At 43.4% G+C, this 20267-nt stretch overlaps 1 protein-coding gene across 1 annotated transcript in view; it reads right to left on the reverse strand.

Moving 5' to 3' along the window:
• Window positions 1–19768, reverse strand: part of TAMM41 (TAM41 mitochondrial translocator assembly and maintenance homolog) — a 55065-nt gene extending 35297 nt beyond the window's left edge. The window contains exons 1-4 of the mRNA XM_079933874.1: window positions 19405–19768; window positions 16753–16935; window positions 14283–14375; window positions 7139–7289 (exon numbers count right to left, since the gene is read on the reverse strand). Coding sequence (XP_079790000.1) covers window positions 7139–7289; window positions 14283–14375; window positions 16753–16935; window positions 19405–19539 — 562 coding nt within the window. The 5' untranslated portion in view covers window positions 19540–19768. The remainder of the gene's footprint in view (window positions 1–7138; window positions 7290–14282; window positions 14376–16752; window positions 16936–19404) is intronic.
• Window positions 19769–20267: the final 499 nt, after the last annotated feature.

Below are 20267 nucleotides of genomic sequence, written 5' to 3' on the forward strand. Positions count from 1 at the left end.
AAATAAATAAATTTATTTAAAATAAATAAATAAATAAAATTTTCTCTTCCTGTAGAGAACACATAACGGAGAGGTGTAGGGAGGGACGGGGAGGAATCAGATTTACGATACTGGTTCAGGAAGGAACCAATGTCACAACCATCCACCCATTCATTCATCAAGTATTTACTGAGCGCCCAGTACATGTCAGGTACCACTGTAAGCACTGGAGGACAGTGAGCAAAGCAAGGCAAAAACGTCTGCCCTCAGCATCCTAAGTGGTAGAACAAAGACCAGAGACAAGAATCCCAACAAATAAACAGTACTTCAGATGATGGAAAGTGCGCCGAAGAAAACACAAGCTGCAAAAGCTGACCGGAAATGGGGAGCGAGACACAAGGGGCCCTGGGGGAAGAGTGTCCCAGGTGTAAACCAGGAATGACACATGCCTCACAGACACTTTGTAGAACAGTGACGGGCTAAGAGCAAGGGTTCTAGAACCAGAGTGCCTGTGTTCTAATCCAAGCTCAGGACTAGAGGCTACATGACCCAGGACAAGCAACTCACTTCTCTGGGTTTCGGTATCCTCAAATGTAAAGTGGAAGCAGCAGTAGTTGTTAGTTTACAAGTTTCCAGGATTAAATGAGTTAATACATGTAAAGCACTTAGAACAATACCTGATACACAGTAAGTAATCCAGAAACATTAGATATGACTGGTGATTAACATCCCTTCAGGAGTGTTGCATGCTCAGAAATTAGCAAGCGACTGAGTAAAAAGAGTTCCAAGTGAGGTTTCAGCACAAGCTCGAGCTTGCCAAGCCTGGAGAAATATGCTTCCAAATTACTGAAAGAGTCAATCCCCAACATGCAAGTCATTCAATGACACTGCTTGCAAGGTCACAGATGGTGTGACTGTCATGGAATAAGTCTTAACACTCTCACCCCAGAGAAAATGTTTCTTTACCAGCTTTGACCAGGATCCAGAAATGGGGATGTTTACTCCCACTTAGAGTCCGGACACCCGTTTCTAATTTTTTTCTCCAAGAATCACTCAACTGGCACTTCCTCACTGCTTTGTCTTATTCCTAGAAGTAGCTGAGACTGCGTTCAGACAATCTGGCATCGAAACAAACCCATTCTCTCTCTTGCTGACAGTGCTTGAAGGTGTTTTTTGTTTCTTAAGGACTGTAAAGGGCCAAGTGAATCCACCTGATTTAAGTACTCTGCTAACTTCAACAGGCATTATTTGTCAACATGTAACAAGTTTTATGATTATTATAACTGACAACATAATTCCAATTTGGAGAATGTGTCCAAGGAAGTTAGACAACTTCCAACTCTGCCCCCTTCTGTACCAAAGTAATTTGGCCAAAGTGATTCGCAGCAGTGTCATTAATAAAACAATGATGGACGGAGGCAGCCTGAGCACCCACCAATCACTGAATGATCGAGCGAATAAAGGTGTCTCAGCCTGAGGAAAACCTCTATAGCCAGCAATAGTACACAATAATAGTAATAAATAATAATAGCAGTCATTTTCTGAGCCCCAACCATCAATGAGGTATGAAGCTGGGGGCTTTTATAAATATTATCTCATTGAAAACCTTTTTATGAGATTGTTATTTCTGTTTTACAAAGAAGAAAACAGGCTCAGAAAGGTTCCAGCACCTCCACAAGGTTGGTGTTCAAACTCAGGTCTGACTGTAGTCTTACCCTTTCTAAGTGTCTGTGTTAATACAAGCAAACATGTATCCAGAATAATAAGGGCTAACATTTACTGAGCATTTACTATGTGCCAGGCACTGGGCTATGCACTTTACATGTATGATTTAATTTAATCCCTATAAAAACCTTTTTTAGGGAGAAAGAAACTGAGTTACAAGGAGGCAGAAAGTTAATTAAGGTTATAGCTAAGACGTGAACCCAGGAGTCTGACTGGGTTTTTAACACTTTACAAATGCTCCCTTCCATGAAGTAATATTATGACTTAAGAAAAAAAAAAAAAGCAAAGTAGTAAATATCAATAGAATACTTAATTGAAGCAGTTAAGGGTTTGACCTTGATTATTTTCACGTGAAACTGTTCACATCTCTGAGGCACTGCCCTAGTTCGAGCCCTCGTCACCATCCAGACTTGCTGGGCTCTGTCCATCCACCCAACACACATGCACAGATGCCTACCATGAGCCACGGCAGAGTTCCGGAGGTCAAGGATACAGGGCAACGGACACACACTCGGTCCTAACTGTCCTCCCCACAGACGCCTCTCTGCCTGGCCAGCTCTCACCCGGGCTCTGCTCACGGGTCCTCAGAGGCTGGTGCTCAGTTCCAACGTCACCTTGCGAGAGGCCTTCCCTGGTTACACTAAAGTAACGTTCTCCTTCCTCCCCTATTCTGTGCTGCCACGTGTTTGCTGTCTGATTTTTTACCTACGAAGAAAGCCCCATGAGGGCAGGGACTGTGCCTGCCTTGTTTATTTCCTTCATCCCCAGAGCTTACAGGGGCGCCGGGCAGAGAAGACTCCCCTAATTATATGCTGAATGAAAAAACTTTCCTGTTTTTCGTCTCTTTCCCTCCTGCACAGTGCTGGCAGAATTATCTTTCCAAAACAACAAATCCTGGACCAACTTGCAATGCCTGAGAACTTCTGTGGCTCTTAGTTGTGTATTGCTTGTGAAATTCCCACCTCTTCACTTTGTATTCAGTGCCCTGCCCAACACCGGCCTAACCTCTTCTCCAAAATACCAGAGAGGCAGTGAATTTAAATGGTTAAGAGTGTGGGCTAAGATTCCAGCTCCACCACCTACTAATCTACCAAACAACTGACCTGAGACAGATTTGGGCCTTGGTGTTCTCACCTGTTAAATGGCGACAATAATAGAGCACTCAATTAAAGGGTTGTGGTGAGGATTAAGCTAGTTATTAGATCAAAAGTATTCAGAGTCATTCCTGGTACACAATAAAAAATGCGACTTTCTCCTGCCATAAGCCATGGACCTGAGTCACGTCAATCTGCTCCTTCTTCCCTAAACAAGCCATGCTTTTCACACTCCCCTGCCTTTTCCACATGGGCTGTTTTTTACATCTACCACTGACTCACCATGGCTGTATACGTTTATTAATGTGCAGTTCTTTACAGCAGAAACTGTAGCTTTAGTTCTTCATATGTTATGGTACGCTGATTCACTTGATAAATATTCAACCAGGATCATTACCTAAAATTAGTCATTTTAATAGTTTGTACTTCCATAAGAATGTTCAAGGTGGCCCTTTAAAGTTCATTTGGTTTTCTTTTTGTTTACTTAAATGCTGACTTCTAAGAATAACTGAAGGATCAGAAAGCTTTCTCCTCCCCAATTTTGCAGGCTCTCATCATCCACCTACTCCTTTCTCACCATCATTTATAACAATAATGCCATAAATACTGACCCCAGGGCAGTTAAAGTGATCCTTAAATACTGCATAAAATATAGGGGTTATTATTACTACCAGCAATACTGACAGATCTTGCCTCTGCCAGTAATTACTGGCAGGAACGTGTCCAATAACACGGAGACACTGTTTTCTCTGTGTCCCTCCTGACCCTGCCTGGGAGAAATGTTGAATTTCACAGGTTAGGGACAACATATTCTCTCTCTCAACTGGAACCAGGTGGAAAATAAATGTCTAAGTTGGAAATAAAAATACATTGGTGGGTAACTTGAAGTCTGGAATATTCTGAGGGCTTGGGAGGTTTAGGTAGTTTGCCCAAGGGATAGAATCTGATCAATTCAAGGATACTGGGTTCTCAGAAGCCTAAGAAAGGCAGGTAGAAAAGCTTGCCTTTCAACACATCGCCTGGGGCAAGTCTCATACCTATGAAGGACACATGCCTGCAGGGCCTAGATCCTTCCCCATGTGCACTCTCCTCGTATAGTTCCATCATGTTATAGGCTAGGTAACCATTAATTATACTGTGTCCCGGCTGAGGAACAACCATCATATACAGTGTTGTTTCAATGGGAAAATATATCCCCAGTCTAAACAACTGGCTTACAGAAGACTTTCTGGAAAATGTCTCATTCATAAGGTAGGGACTACACAGTGTTGGAAGTAGTTCCCCTGGAGAGGATTGGCAAGTATTGTGTCCTAAGTTTTGCGGGAAAAAGAAGCCAACCTCTTTGAAATGAGTAATGTAGGCTACTTGGCCAAATTCTCAGATCCAAATCTGGGTTAAGCAATCACAAATAACAGGAAGCGGCAAGGTGAGGAACGGAAGTGACCGGAGGCCGAGGGGCTGGAGTCACACACAGCGAGGTGCGAGACCCGGCTGTGGGGAGCGGCCCGCTTCCTCTGCCAGCTCTTCCCCCAACAGCCCAGGGCCGGCTCCTTGTCACTATTTCCACCTACGCTCCGTATCACCACCTCAGGCTGCCTTCCCGGGCTACCCACTGTGAGACAGCCTTACCCTCAGCCTGATATATTTTCTTCTCTTCATGGCACTTAGCGCGATCTCAAACTGCCTTATTGCTTCTTTACTGCCTGCCTCTCCCTAAAAGACCAGAAACTCCACGAGGAGTTTCACTCGCGTCACGCTTGCTAGTGAGCACCCAGGCCTAGCACAGTGTGTGCCACAGGGAAGACACACAACACAACACACATTTGTTGAACAAACAGGGCTGTAGTACGAGGATTCAGTAATGGAATAAAGGAATAAATGATCCATCCACCTACCTACACATCTATCTACCTACTTACTGACCTCCTTATCTGTGTCTGGAACAGTGTCGCTATACAGCAGCCCTTAATATATATTACAGAAGAAGCGAAACAGAGGATGATACTGCTATGAATCAGCAAGTGTTTACTGAACAACAGGAGAAACCAGGAGCATAAGACACAGCCCTTCCAGGAGGCAGAGCAAAACTCAGCTCAAGACTGAGAGCAGCCTGAGTGCCGACTTAAAGTCTGCAAATAGGTGGGAGCAGTGATAAGATTCGATAAATGTCTTTAGTCAGTGTTCTGAATTTACAGAGAACTGGAATCCACCTAACACTATGCTGATCTTGACAACGTGGGCAGAGCAGAGAACGGCTCTGCATCTTCTCCCACAGAAGCCGACAAAAGGCTTCTGGTCCCCGCTGTCTCACAGGGGAGCGTGGGGAGGGAGGTACCCAGAGGCCCTCCCCACATGTTCACCCTGGAGGCAGCCACGCCACGCTTGCTCCCCTGCCTTTGCCATGAGAAGCTGGAAGCAACCAAGACCAAGGTTATGCCACCTCCTTTCTCGGCCGTGTTGCAATGACAGCTGTGGTCACAGCACACACATTTTGGAAAAAAGACTGAAGAACAAGACCTTTCAGGTCTCTTTCAGCATTGCGTTTCCATGAAATCTTATCTGTACAGGGATTCAGAAAATGAGTCAACTGCCTTTGCAATTTTTTTTTTTTTTTTTTTTTTTTTTTTTTTTGCGGTACGTGGGCCTCTCACTGCATGGCCTCTCCCGTTGCGGAGCACAGGCTCTGGACGCGCAGGCTCAGCGGCCATGGCTCACGGGCCCAGCCGCTCCGCGGCATGTGGGATCTTCCCGGACCGGGGCAGGAACCCGTGTCCCCTGCATCAGCAGGCGGACTCTCAACCACTGCGCCACCAGGGAAGCCTGCTTTGCAATTTTTTGAGTACAGAGTTCTTTGACTCATACTTAAAAGTTGGGAAAGACGATATTTATTTAAGATAGTGGTTTTCAAACTATTTTTTAGGTAGCAGGCTACTTTTCTGTAAACGGAGTTTTACATGGACCCTTAACACATTAAAAACATCAGTGGGGTGCGGTGAGGGGTCGGGATCCGCCCTCTCAGCCTCCCCTGTGCCCTGACATCTCTGAGGAGCACAACTGGTTTAAGGGGAAAGGAAGTTAATATTTAGATAAATAAAGAGATGACTGGGGAAGGAGGGCAAGCTTTCTTTAACGTGAGGAAAGACGGAGTGGGCAAGTCTCCACTTTGTGCCCATCATAGTAAAGACTGGCTCAAGCAAGGACCATCAGTGGAAACTCACACTAGGAGGGCAAGTTTAGTAAGAAGCAGCGTATTTGCCTCACCTTCAAATGTCTCCCCAGAGTTTGCTTAGAAAGGAGAAAACGCTGCTTGTCAGGGCATCAACATCACTGGTCTGTAGACTTCAAATGTGTGAATGTCATGCAAGACAAAGGAAGGCTGAGGAAACACTACAAATTAAAAGATAAAAGAGACATGGTGGCATCCGGAGACTGCGGCATCCGGAGCCTGTGCTCTGCAATGGGAGAGGCCACAACAGTGAGAGGCCCGCGTACCACCAAAAAAAAAAAAAAAGAGACATGGCATCGAAGTACAATATATGATCCTTGACTGGATCATGTACTTGAAGGAAAAAAACAGTATAAAGGACATTATTGGGACAACTGACAACATCTGGAATAAGGATCAGCAATTTGACAGAAGTCCTATATTGATGTTAAATTTCCTGAATTTGGTGACTGTACTCTGGTTATGTAAGAGAATGTCCTTGTTCTTAGGAAACACGTACTGAAGAATCTGGCCTAGAGGGGACGCGATATCTGTGACCTACTCTCTAGTAGTTCAGAAAAAATATATATAATATGGCGCATTTACACATACAGAGGGAGCAGTGGTTCTCAAAGTGGGATCCCTGGAGGAGCACCAGGCACCACCTGGAACTTGCTTGATATACAGATTCTCGGGCCCCAGCCCAGACCTCGCAAGTCAGCTGTCTTGTCTGTTCTAACAAGCCCTCCAGAGGATTCAGCTGCCCACTAGCTTTGGAAAACCACGGATACAGAGTGATAAAACAAGTGTGGCGAAACATTTCTGGGGAAAGGGCACATGGCAGTTTTCTGGATCATTACTGAAACTTCTCTGTACCTTTGAAATTGTTTCAAAATAAAATTGAACAATAACAACAACAAAAAGGTGACCCTATGTAGAGAAGTGGAAAGGAAGAGACCCTGGGGGCAAGGAGGCAAATCAAAGAACTCCTGCCTCGACCTTCAAAGAGGTGGTGGGATTCGAGCCTCGGCTGCTGCAGCTCCAGTGCAGGGCGAGGGGCGGGGTGTCTGGCCTGCACGGTCTTCCAACAGCGAATCTCCTTCCTGTAGAAAGTACAGGCATGAAACCTACTGACCTGAATATGAGAGTCTGGCAATCTCTATAAACAGGTCTTCCTCAGAAAAGCTTTCGGGGAGCATGAGGAAAGCAGCAGTCACGGCACTCTTCAGATTTTTATCCAGGGCCGACCTGAGAGCGACGTTCTCATTCATTGCTACGATTTTCACCTGGAAAAAGCAGAACATTCAGAAGAAGAATTCCAGAAGTGGAGTACTGCCCAATCTATGTGTTTATACACACACTGCAACTGTCCTCAACACTTGGCCCTGATGATCTTTGAGTTAGGCCAGTTGACATGAAATATTTATTATTCTAATAAGCAATTCCAGAGTCTCCTGTTTTAAGCCCAAATCAGAGAACTCGTGACATAGGAAAGAAAAACAAATATTGTTCTTAAATGAGGAAATTCAACATGAGTTTTGAAAAAGAAGTCAGCACAAAATGGAATAAATGACCTTTGGGAAATTTAGTATTTTTTTATTTTTTAATCTCACTGTTCTTCACTTAATTTTATGGTGGAAAAAGGCATTTTACTTCTTTATTTAGAACTCACCTCTGTTCTTAACCATACATAACCTAAGCAGGTCATGCTCTATTTTGAACTGATTTTGAATGTGACTAAGGAAAAGGGAAAGAAAATTAGCTACAGTAGAATCTGCTGTCTTTGACTTCTCCCAATCCATCAAGATACAAATTGCTCCAGTGTGTTCAGATTGGTTTTAAAGACTGCACTGCAGTTCAGAGAATGTGTTCAAGTCCTAGCTCCATCTCTTACTAGCTCTTTGACTATGGGCATCATTCCTTATCAGTAAAACAGGGTTAATAACCGAACCAAGCTTATAAGGTTGCTGGGAAGATTAAATGAGATGTTTCATCTGAAGCCGCAGCTGAAGTGAGATTCCTTGTGTGTTTCTTGTTGCACACGCAAGCGTTTTTCTGAGCCAGGGGTTCTCACCTTTAGTAAGCGTCAGAATCTCCTGCAGGGCTTGTCAAAATACATATTATGGGACTTTCCTGAGGGCGCAGTACTTAAGAATCTGCCTACCAATGCAAGGGACATGGGTTTGATCCCTGGTCCGGGAAGATCCCACATGCCACGGAGCAACTAAGCCTGTGTGCCACAAATACTGAGCCTGCGCTCCAGAGCCCGCATGCCGCAACTATTGAAGCCCGCGCGCCTAGAGCCCGTGCTCCACAATGAGAAGCCACCGCAATGAGAGGCCTGTGCACCACAACTAGAGAAAGCCCATGCGCAGCAACGAAGACCCAATGCAGCCAAAAAAACCCCCACATATTATTAGGCCCATCCTCCAGTGTTTCTGACTCAGTAGGCCTGGCTAGGGCCTGAAAATGTACATTTCTAACAGGTTCCCAGGTAACGTTGATGCTGCTGGCCCAGGGTCCACATTTTGAGAACCACTGCTCTAAGGTGTATAATTACTTTGAACTAGAATTGCCAAATCGCTCTTTGTAGCAATTGTGCCAATTTGCACTCCTGACATAATCTTAAACTATCATGTTGCTTCTGACTGATTTTCTCAACAAGTGAAGGATCTAGAAATCCCTAATAAGGACACCCATGTATCTGAAATGTAACCACCATCTCTAAATCATTTAGCGCTGTCACCACAATTTTCTCATGTTCTAGAAAGTAGGGCTTAAATTGCCTTTTATTTATCAAATATAGATAATTTCTGACAAAATTCAGATGGCACATAAAAGACACATACAGTATGAGAAACTCCAAACTAAAATTTTATTAGATAGCAAGGAAAGACAGGAATGATGTATATCCCCAAGTATAGTTTCTTCTCTAATTTTTTTTATTAATTGTGAAAAGCAATATTAGAAAACATAACTATTTTATAAATCTGGCTTAAGAACCTAAAATCTGTCTTTTACCTTTTGTCCCTACTTTTTTTTAAGGGAATATTTATAACATACAAACCTCTCATGTGATAGGTAAGCCGCTTAATTCCATACTACCACCTCCTCCCTCATAATTACAAGGACTTAATGGCCCTGAATGAAGGCTTGCAGCACTTGGGTGAGTTCAGTATTATTGCAAACATCTGCAGATAGTCAAAGCAAGAAGCAGTCCAGCAGCATGATCTGTCCAAGGTTGCATAATGAGTTGATGGCAAAAATCAGGGTAACACCCTTGTACTTGGCAAACCCAGATCTAAATATTTTGAGTTATCCTCATGCATTCTGTTCTTGTTAACTTTTAATCTTGAAAGATGATTAAAACAAAATTTAAGGTCCTATTATAATTCCTATGTCTATTCCTTGAATAACGTTCCCTCCTTATACTCCATACAGAATCAAGGATCTAGGAGGGCAACCTCCTCATCTCACTAATGGGGAAACTGAGGCCCAGAGGGTTAAAAGATCTCCCCACGAGGAACAGTGGCACACCGTACCAGGACCCAGGATTCGTGAAGTGAGCCTGTGAAGCCTGTTTACTTCCAAATTCCTATTTTCATCCTCATTCACCAGGTCCTGCTCAATAATTCCTCACCCTCTTCTGTGTGTGTGTGTGTGGGGGGGGAACTTTTTACAGAAACTCAATGAAAACAGAAGTTATTTTATTAACAAAGATGCAAAGGAAAAAGTTTGGGGAAATTTTCCTTTTCAATAAAATACCCTTGTTCTCCAAGAAAGTGTCTACGTGAGGTTGTTTAAAAAAAAAAAAAAAGGCAGTCTGTTTGCTACTTAAGGTTAAGAGAGTGAAAATAAAATCATCCTTACTCAAAGGAAAAATGTCAGTTCAGAAGACTCTGCTACTGTGCTGATCTGGTTCTCCAGTGTAAGGTGAACTAGCAACTTGTCTCAGAAGCACTGTTATTTGTTGTTCAGAGTGAAAAGCCAGTGAACCCTTGGGACACTGCCAGAGAGGCCTGGGAAAAAAAGAAAGTCCTCAGATTTGTGAATAGCTGTTTGTATCTTACTGGGAATGCCCCGAACTGAACCACAGATATAGCATTAGCACTACTGCCAAGGGGAAAATCTTTACTGGAGAGAGGAAGGGGCAACACTTGAAAGGACTTTCAAAAGCCCAACTTGAGAGATTTGTGAGTACCTTTCAAGATAGAAAAAAAGAGAAAGTCACATGTGGTCTCCTCTATAACAGTCACATGGAGACAGAGCTTGAATTGCAAAGAGTGAAGTTATAGTCACAAAGAACACAGTCCTACCTCAGTGTTCAAATACTCGACCATTAAGCAAATGACACTTCCCGCAGTAGTTTTCCATTCCAAATGAACAGAAAGGCTAATTTTTGCTGGAGGACCAAAAAGAAACAGTGAACATTTGAGCTGAATTAAAAAAAACCTTATCATCTACCTGTTGGATTGTGGGCTCTTGAGGCTAGCAATGTGGTGATTTTTTTAAAAAAATTCTTTTGGCATGCACAGAGAAAAAAACTTAGTTGTCTTTTGAATAAGTAAATGAATGGCTTAATCTTTTCATTTCCAAGGCTAGAAGTCCAAAGATTTGCTCTCAGCCGGGCAGAGCCAAGACTAGTAAGCTGGGCTTTCCAAGTCCCATTCAGGGACCTTTTATACCACTGGGATTTTACTATCTACAAAAAAGTAAATCAACAAAGTTACAATATGGTGATGCTTGCAAACTGTGAATATACTAACAACCACTGAATTGTACACTTTAAAGGGCTGAATTATATGCTATGTGACTATATCTCAGTAAACCTGTTATAAAAAGCTATATGACTAGCAAGTAAAAGAAAATATATTGGAATGAATACATTAAAATAAATTAAAATCCTCTTAACAAGGTGGCAAAATACCATTGTTTGCCAATGTGAATGCTTTAAAAATTCAAGCCACGTTATCTATACATGAAATACAAAACAACGTGAAATACAAAAATCCAACTTACATTAAATAAATTACAGAAGTGAAAATACTACTTTAGACTTCTTCTGACTTAAAAAAAGATTGGCCACAACAAGGTTCTATTAAATACTTTTCATGTTTCTTGACTTGGAAAACTGACTCGTAAATAACTCACACTTAAAGCTGCACTAGAAGTAAAAATGGGTTATCTCCTCAATTATGAGGTAAGGTAGTGGTAAAGTCTGATAGAAATTTAATTTGCACTCAACTTTTTCCAGAAATGTCCATCTTTTTAAGCCAAGTACTCCTTTATATATTTTTTTGATAGTAAACTTTATGTTTTAGAGCAGGTTAAGGTCCACAGCAAAACCAAATGGAAAGTACAGAGAGTTCCCATATATCCTCTGCATATTCCTTTTAAAGACTTAAATTGCTAGTGACTGAGAAATTCTACTCTATTTGCAATATGGAAGATAATTTTAGAGCTTTAGACAATATAATTTAATGTAACTCGTTTTAAAACACATAGAAACAAAAAATTCACACTCACTCTCACAATTCTTTCTTAAGATAGTCACCCATTATTTTTGTCCAAAATGCTACCAACCCTTTCTTTTCATCGGATTTGTTTCATGGAGTTTGATTAATATTTGCTGCCACCTAGAGGTAAAAATAGTTAGTTTAAAGGTAGTTATCCTAAGAATTCTCCAGTTAACCGTGATTTCTGCGGGAAAGGGAAACTGGAGGCAGGTGTGGGTGGAAGAGTTAATTCACCCATTTACGATTTTTGATTTTTTAAAATCGTGTCATGTTCAACACCTCAAATGGTTTTTAAGATTGTTTAATTTTCTTGTGCTAGAAGCTTCTTAATAAGTTGGAGGGGCAGTCACTGTTGTAAAGAGCATTTTCTTCTCCAAGTTAGCTGAGAAATGCAGTTTTGTATGATAAGTGTATCTGTCACTACTTGCCTTGAATTGATGTTTTAATCTTTTTAGGATACATGACATTTAGATGAAATGTGAGGTCATTTCCAGTGTTTACATTCTGAGATTTCATGGCATTATAGTTTTCTACAGCCTATTTCTAAAAAAACTTGAACTATTCCAAGCACAAAACATAGTACAGAGAATAATATCACATTCAATATCTCATTTTATCTCAAAATAACTCTGAGACAGGCGAGGACAGAGAGAAGAGAAAGATTGTTTCCTGAGTGTCTAGTGGATGCCAGACATTTTAGATCTAGGCATTTCTCAAACACCTTCTGAGGTCGGTGTCACTGGCCTTGTCCCCAGGTGAGGGTGTCACAAGGCCCAGGGAGATTAAGTCACTGGTGCAGGGTCACACAGCTGGGGAGTGTCACAGCTGGGACCCAAACCCCAGATCTGTCTGATTCTAAAACACCTGTGTCCTTTCCAGCATTACCATTCTGCTTCCAATTTTCAACACCTTTGTGAAGTAGGCAGGGCAAGGATTGCTACTCCCATTCTACAGAGAAACTACCTGAGGTTCAGAAAGGTAAAACAACTTGCCTAAGATCACATAAACAGCTAATAAGTAGCAGGAATGAATAAGGCCCAAGGCTTCTAATTCCACGTTTATTAATCTTCCCATCAAACTACATATTTTGTATATTTAAAAAGAAACTTGGAAAGAAAAGGAATATTTACAAATTTCCAATTACATTTATTTGCTTAATTATGAGGCTTACTAGCTATCCAGCCTAGAAATGAGAAATTCATCTACATAAATATGAAATTAAATCAATAACCTATTGTTTCCAGACTTAAAATGTGTTTTTAGTGAAGTAAAAATTATATACTGTACAGTAAAGCAAAGAAATCTAATCAGCACGGCTTGACAAATTTTTACACATGGACGTACCCATGTAACTATCACCCTGATCAAATGCTTCTGTATGTCTTAATGACCTACACTGTTTAATTTTAAGCCCAGATACAAGGCAAGAGAATCTGAACCTCCCACATATATCAACAGAGATTTTATGACACAACCAAGCAAGCTAGGACTGTATAAATTTCTCTAATTTCTTGCCATAGCTGACAAAAAAGGAGCAGCATAGTCACCCATGAGAGGCATTTGGGAATAATTCCTGAACCCTCTTTGGGACCTAAGACCCTCTGACAGCACAGAGAAAATTCTTCCTTGCTGGGAGATTAGCAACTGTCTAGTTATCCTAAGAATTCTCCAGTTAGCTGTGATTTCTGCGGGAAAGGGAAACTGGAGGCAGTCGCAGACAACTGCGACTAGTTCTTTTTTTTTTTTTTAATTTTATTTTTTAAATTTTTTTGGCTGCACTGGGTCTTAGTTGTGGCACGTGGGATCCTCACTGCGGCATGCAGGATCTTTCATTGCAGTGTGCAGGCTTCTCTCTAGTTGTGGCATGCGGGTTTTCTCTCTCTAGTTGTAGAGCGCGGGCTCCAGAGCGTGTGGACTCTATAGTTTGCAGCATGCGGGCTCTCTTGTTGAGGCGCGCGAGCTCAAAAGTTGTGGCACGTGGGCTTAGTTGCCCTGCGGCATGTGGGATCTTAGTTCCCCGATCAGGGATCGAACCTGAGCCCCCTTCATTGGAAGGCAAATTCTTTACCACTGGACCACCAGGGAAGTCCTCAAATAGTTCTTAAACTACGAAAATACCCCTTCTCAGAAAACAGACTATACGACTGGAAAAAGGAGGAAACCTGATATTTGTGAATGCGAGTGAAAAGTTCAAGTCCTCTCGACTTTTTTCCTGTTTTCTGTTTGTTTCCATTTCTAGTAAAGCCGGAGAAGCCTGCCCCTACAGCCTCCTCCAGCAACGTCCCAAATGAGGGTAGGGCCTGAGGAGGAGAATAAAGGGGAACAGAGTCCACTAGCCTCAGAATGATGACCTGTCTCATTCATTTATTCAACAAACACTTGCTGAATGCGTACTACAAGCCAGGCATCGTCCCAGGCACTGTTGGGACAAAGCACTGGACAAACAGTGCCCCATGGCACTTGCATTCCAGAAGAGGTGGCGATCTGGGGAGGCCGACCGAGGCTCCACCAAGGCACTGGACACCTCTTCTGCCATCCTCCCCAGCCAAACGGACTGACTCTGAACCTGATGCATTCAGACAACTGGAGAATCTTGAGAGGGAGGGAGGGAGCAGTGTGGGTGATACCTGGATACTGTCTGGCAACGAGTTCTGAAGGGAGGGAAAGGAGTGTGAAACTCATTTCTACGTCATTGCAATCACAAAGATCAAAGTAAGGTGAGGTTCAGAGAGGAGAGACGTCCCTAATAAGACACTCACTCACCGGTTTTTGGAGTCGTCCAGCAATGTATAGGTTATTCCAGTTGAGGAGATCTTCAATCAAAACACTAGTGCTAATAACGCCGTATTTGATAAGCTGGAAAAGAGAAGAAATGGGCATGAAACATCGCCAAATACCACGCTGACGCTTATGCAAGTACAAAACGTAAAGAAATAAAACGAATTTCTGACCAGCGCAGAAGCTCCACTTCCAAAGCCACTCAAACTGCCTACCTTGTAAAAATACACATCTCCACAAAACCTTTTGCAAAGGATTAGTTTCCAAGACTGTGTGTTTCCTCAGGTATTCGAGGTGAAGTGACCACTGTTTTAACTCAGGCTCTCGTGACAGTCCTTCACCACAGACACTTCAAGAAGTGATAACATAGTTCACGTTTCTCACTTGAGAAATAAGAAACCTGAAGCTCGGAGAGAACAGATGATGTGCCCAAGATGGTACCACATATAGCAGAGTTAAACCAGGTCCCTGAATTTCAGTCTGGGCTTCCAATGTTTGCTTCACGACAAAGCACAAGAAATTTTCTTTAACGTTTTCACTGACATCCTTTACATGGTGAAGTTCTCTTTCACTATAGGCTATTTCAAACACTTTTATAATCACAAAGCAACATTCAAAAATAAAACCTCTTTATCAGTGCTGAACACATGGAACTATGGTCAAGCTCATTTCAATAGTAATTCACACAAACCCTGAATGCAGTTGTTCCAGGTTATGAAATCCCATTTGCTTCAACAAATATCTTCAGACTCACTTCACTGAACTTCAGTACCCAAACAGCCTTCTCAGGCTGCAAGTATCTAAAAAGTAGCTAAAGAATTTCAATTAAAAAGTACAGTCCCTTTGGCACATAATTATGCCCAAACATTGGGTTACTGGAGCTTGTAATATGATTTGAAACTACTAATTACAGATCGGCTCAGCATAATATTAATATGGAGAAAGAACACAGCTACGCGTCTGGCAGGACTAGAGTGGATGTGCAACGTTGCGCTGAATAACCTTCTTCCCTCCACTCTGGCCACAGTATTGCAGCCGGCCCTTCTTGCTGCAGGTGCGTAACAGCTGAGAGGTAATGGGAACATCACAGGGGCCTGTCACTAACTAGCTGCAAGACCTTAGGGAGGTCATTTCCTCTCTCTGAACCTTGGTATCCTCATCTGTGAACCACAGGTGGTGTCGGGTGGAACCTTAACCAGAAAAGTAAATGTATGGCCCAAAGACGTCACCAATCAACCACAGCACTCGTTCCTGCCACGTTCAGATAGGTCTTCAAAATCCTTCTCAAGTCAGTACTCCAACCTCCTGCCCTTCGAAGTGTGGTCCATTGATCAGTAGCACCAGCATCACCAGATACAGAATACCAGGCTCCATTCCAGACCAAATGAATCAGAATCTGCATTTCAAAAGGAGCCTCAGGTAACTCGTCTGCACATCAAAGGATGACTGCTCTAAGCCATCAGCAGCATGGAGCAAAGCTGGCACAGCAGAGTCACCCTCAGCCCAGCTGACCTCTAGGAGGCATCTGACTCAGTTCCCCCTTGGTCCTCTCAGACTGGGGTCCTGCCTAGTTCTGGGAAGCCCTTTTAGAGCCTGGGCCCTCCATATGAAAGACGGCTGGGCAGGGTTCCTGCTGTCACACAACCCTCTGCTGGGATCGGGGTTCTCACCTGCTCTCCAATACCCCTCATCAAATTCCACCCACCCGATGGCAACAAGAGGCACCATATGCTCCCGTCTACCTATGAAACCCTCTCCTATGATACCCTCTCCACTTCCAACTTCTTTCTGGGAGTGTCTGCCCCTCTGTATGTAGATAAGATTAATTTCTACCCTGATCCACAGTGGGTCCGCCTATTCCTCCCACTGCCCAAACCAGTGGCTCTCAAAGTTTGTTTCAGACCAGTAGCATGAGCAACACTTGAAAGCTTGTTAGAAATGCAAATCTTTGTTGCTAAGAGAGTAAACCTTAAAAGTTCTCATCACCAGAAAAAAAAAACAATTGTAAATACATGTGGTGATGGATGTTACCTAGACTTACTGTGGGTAATCACCTCACTATATATATATATATATATATATATATATATATATATATATATATATATATCTCAAATAATTACGTTGCACACCTAAAACTACTACAATGTTATATGACAATTACCGCTCAGTTTTTAAAAAATGCAAATCCTCAAACCCTTACCCCAGACCTACTGAATCAGGAACCAGCAATCTGTGCGTCCTACAGGCACTCCAGGTGATTCTGATGCACACTAAAATTTGAGAACCAAAAAAATTTGGCCAAAGGCAAAAAATAAAAACAGTCACATTCACCACCTTCATCCAGCAAAAGTGTGAACATTTCCTAACTGTAAGAACACATCTGTTTAGCTGGTATTCTACTAACAAAGGTTAATAACCACCCAAGTTAAGACAAAGGCCCGCAGTCACTTACCCTCCCATCACACATGATCAATGGGTTGTAGTAAACCCCGGCGCCGTAGTTATTCTGGACAGTGGTGATAAACCTGGGCCCCAAAACTTTTAGGAACGAGTAATGGTTCCAATTTTTCTTCAGGTTTTTTGAATGCCATGCAACAGGGTCATCGACTGTGAACACGAAGTCCAGCATGGCATTCTGGGAGGTGAAGAAAAGAGAATAATTTTAGTTTTAATTCCTAGAAAGGCACCTAGGCAGAGTGGAAAGCTCTAAGACTCTATGCTGCTGTGATTAACAGCAGACCCAGGGCTGTCATCAGAAACTTAAGCAAGTCTCTGGAACCAATCTGAGCTTCGTTTTTGTCAACTCACATAATAACAGTAACACTTATTGAAGTGATGTTCCAGACCTCTTTTAAACACTTTATATATTATACATATAGTAACTCTTTTTAGCCTCAAAACAATCCTACAAGGTAGGTACTGTCATTATCCCATTTTTATAGGAAAGGAAAACCAAGGCACAGAGTAAGTTCCTTGCCCAAGGACACATGGCTACTGAGTGACAGACATAATCTGGTCCCAAATTCTGTGCTGGACCACTTGGCCACACTGTCTTTCATCTAAATCTAGTTAAATGTGCTCTACGTTTCTCCCAGATCAAATAACACCATATGGACAAGCTCTATAAAGTGTTATGTAAAGGGAAATAAGTTATTTTAACTCTCACCCATTTGCCAACCCCTCACTGAGCACCTACGATGAGCTCTGATAGGTCCTGGGATAGAGGTAAAGACCTCAAAGTCTACTGGGGAGAATAGACAGGTTGCTAGCAAAAACTTGGTAGGAGAACACAAAACGCACTAACTTCACTCAGAGTGGGGTCAGAGAAGAAGGAGGAATTTTCCTACAGGTTTATATTCTTCCAGACTCTGATAAGTCTGAGTCTTAAAAGAATGTGCAAGAGTTCAGCAGGCTTGGTGAAGTACTAGGAGGCCTGAGGAAGGGAGGGAGTACTGTTAGAGGAAAACACTCTTGTGGAGATGAGAGCTGGTAGGACTGGAATGCGACGCAGGCAGGGGAGTGGCGGGAGATGGGACCAGAGAGGGAGGCTGGTTACCATGCTAATGTTCCTGCAGTAGAAAGGGAGGAGGAGAGACTAAAGGATGGAACACCACACGAGGCTAACTGCCACTAAGGCACTGAGGGCAGGGGCTCATCTGGGAGAGACTTAGGTGCTGGAGTTTACTTGTTAACTTGTAGGGAATGAGGGTGAGGGAAAATGAAGGACCTTTTCTTGGAGGGAATTCCAGGTCTGCTCAAAGGAAAATCTACACAGGAAAATGAAGAGGCGGCTAGAGAATCAGGAGGCCAAGGCCTGTTCTGAGTTTCCCACAGTGTGATCCACAAACCAGCGGTGATACTTAAGATTTGGGGTGGACACGTTTTTTTAAAAAATTTATGTTAATTTATGTTACAAGAAAATAACTAGCCTATTGCAAACTACAATTAGGTTGCCCAACCTATATGCCCCAAATCTGTAATTTCTCATATGCTCTCAATTTAAAGAAAACTATTACTTAAATACTAGTATAGGTGGGAAACAGGAAATCCAAGCAACAGTACAGACGGTCTCACCAGGAAGCGAAGAGACGAAGGTTAACTGAAAGACAGATTACAGCCAGGTGTCCAGATCCACGAGGCCCTATTGCAAACTGCACACTACCATTTCCTTCATTTATTAAAGAAACCCAGTCCAGAACACGAGCTGTACAGACAGAAAACACCTCCATCTAGACTCCCGCTCCTTTTACATTAATTCAGCAAGAGCTCAAAAGCTGTATCAAAGTCAATTAAAAGCCTCATTTAAATGGAAAATACCTGCCTGCCACTTGTCTGCTATGTCTTGAATCTTGTCGCCACCTTGGAAGCAAAGTTTTTTTTCCAGTCGCAGAAGAAAAAAAAAAAAACTGCAATCACAAGGAAAACTGTCCCCTCACTACTGTTGTGCTCAGCCAGCTCTGAAGAGAACAATGCGTAGCCTTAAACAGACTCCTGTTCCATGTCCTGAGCAGGGGCAAATATACTGCTCATCACTAACTTCTGCGGTCAATTAACGTCACTGCACATGCCCTGACCCTACAATCACTCCGTCAGCTTCCCAAAGTCAGGAGAATCATTTTGTATTTTCTCCTACAACCGGAGACGTGATTCTCAAGCTTGGCTGCGTGGTAGAATCACCTGGGAAGTTTTTAAAATTCCTGAAGCCCAGGCTCATCTCAGACCAATTAAATCTTAATCTCCGCAGATGGAACCCAGATATCAGTATTTTTTTAAGCTTCCCAGAAAACTCCAATGTTCGGCCGAGGCTGGGAGCACTGAACTAGCTCCTGGCAAATATTTCTCTTCCTTTCTTCCATCTTGTCCCCGCATCAGCTCTTCCCTCCGCATGATTGCACCTCCCGCTCTAGACCTAAGCTGACTCCTACGTATCCTTCAAAACTCAGCTGACGCTGTCGTTCTCCTAGGAGCACTTTTGTACGGCTTGTACTTTGCCAGTTGATACGTGGAGTGCGCAGAGCAAACAGGTAGCTCTACGGCTCTGGAGGGACCGAAGGCAAAGGGAACTCGTGAGAACATTCCCGGCGTGGGGCCGACCCGGGCTCACCTTCTGGTCTGAGCTGGGCCCCGCCTGGCGGTACACCCCCGAGCCGTAGGCGAAAGCCAGGCTCAACTCCTCGGGGAAGTGACACAGGATCTTGCGAAAGGCCACCCCCGAGCTCTGCAAAGCCTGCAGAGCCATGGGGCCGGGGCTCTGACAGGGACCCGTGGAGGGCAGCAGGCGGGGAACGAGTACCCGCTGAGGGGGGGAGATGGAAGCCGGGGACCGGCCCAGACGGGAGAAGGCTGGAGCCGGGGGCGGGGAGTGGAAGACCCGGCAAGGACTCGGGGCTGCAGACCAGTCAAACACGAGGCTGGTACGAACCCAACAGGCAACCGGGTAGGCGTCTGCCTGGCCTGTCTAGCGCCCACGCTGGGCCACGCCTCCTGCACGCACAAGTGCTCCGAAGGCGCAAGAGTAAGAGCAGGCGCTCGCTCGCGAGCGGGGACGCGAGGCCTTCGCAGAGATCCCTGGTGGTCGGAGGACCGCACTGCAGGCTGGCAGCCTGGGACAGTGACCTGAACATGAGTGGGGGAATGTAACAGCTGATTGAACTGCTTTTCAACCTTAAAAGTTCTCTTTTGGTCTCGCCTCAAACCACACTTTAATAAGTGACTAGGAAATCATGCATGTAGTATTGCAGCTTCCCATCATCTTTCTGATGAGGTGAAATTCATATAACCTAAAATTGTACGCTTTACAATTCAGTGGCATTTACTGCATTCGCAACGTGTGTAACCATGTCTCTATGCAGCTCGAAAACTGCAGAAGATTTTGAAGGTTTAGGAAAACACAAATAAGATTAAAATCACCCCCAATCCCACCATCCAGAGATTATTACTGGTAAGAGTTTGCTGTGTCTTCTTGCC

The sequence above is a fragment of the Stenella coeruleoalba genome (assembly GCF_951394435.1).
Source record: "Stenella coeruleoalba genome assembly, chromosome: 10".
Classification (NCBI taxonomy): Eukaryota; Metazoa; Chordata; class Mammalia; order Artiodactyla; family Delphinidae; genus Stenella; species Stenella coeruleoalba.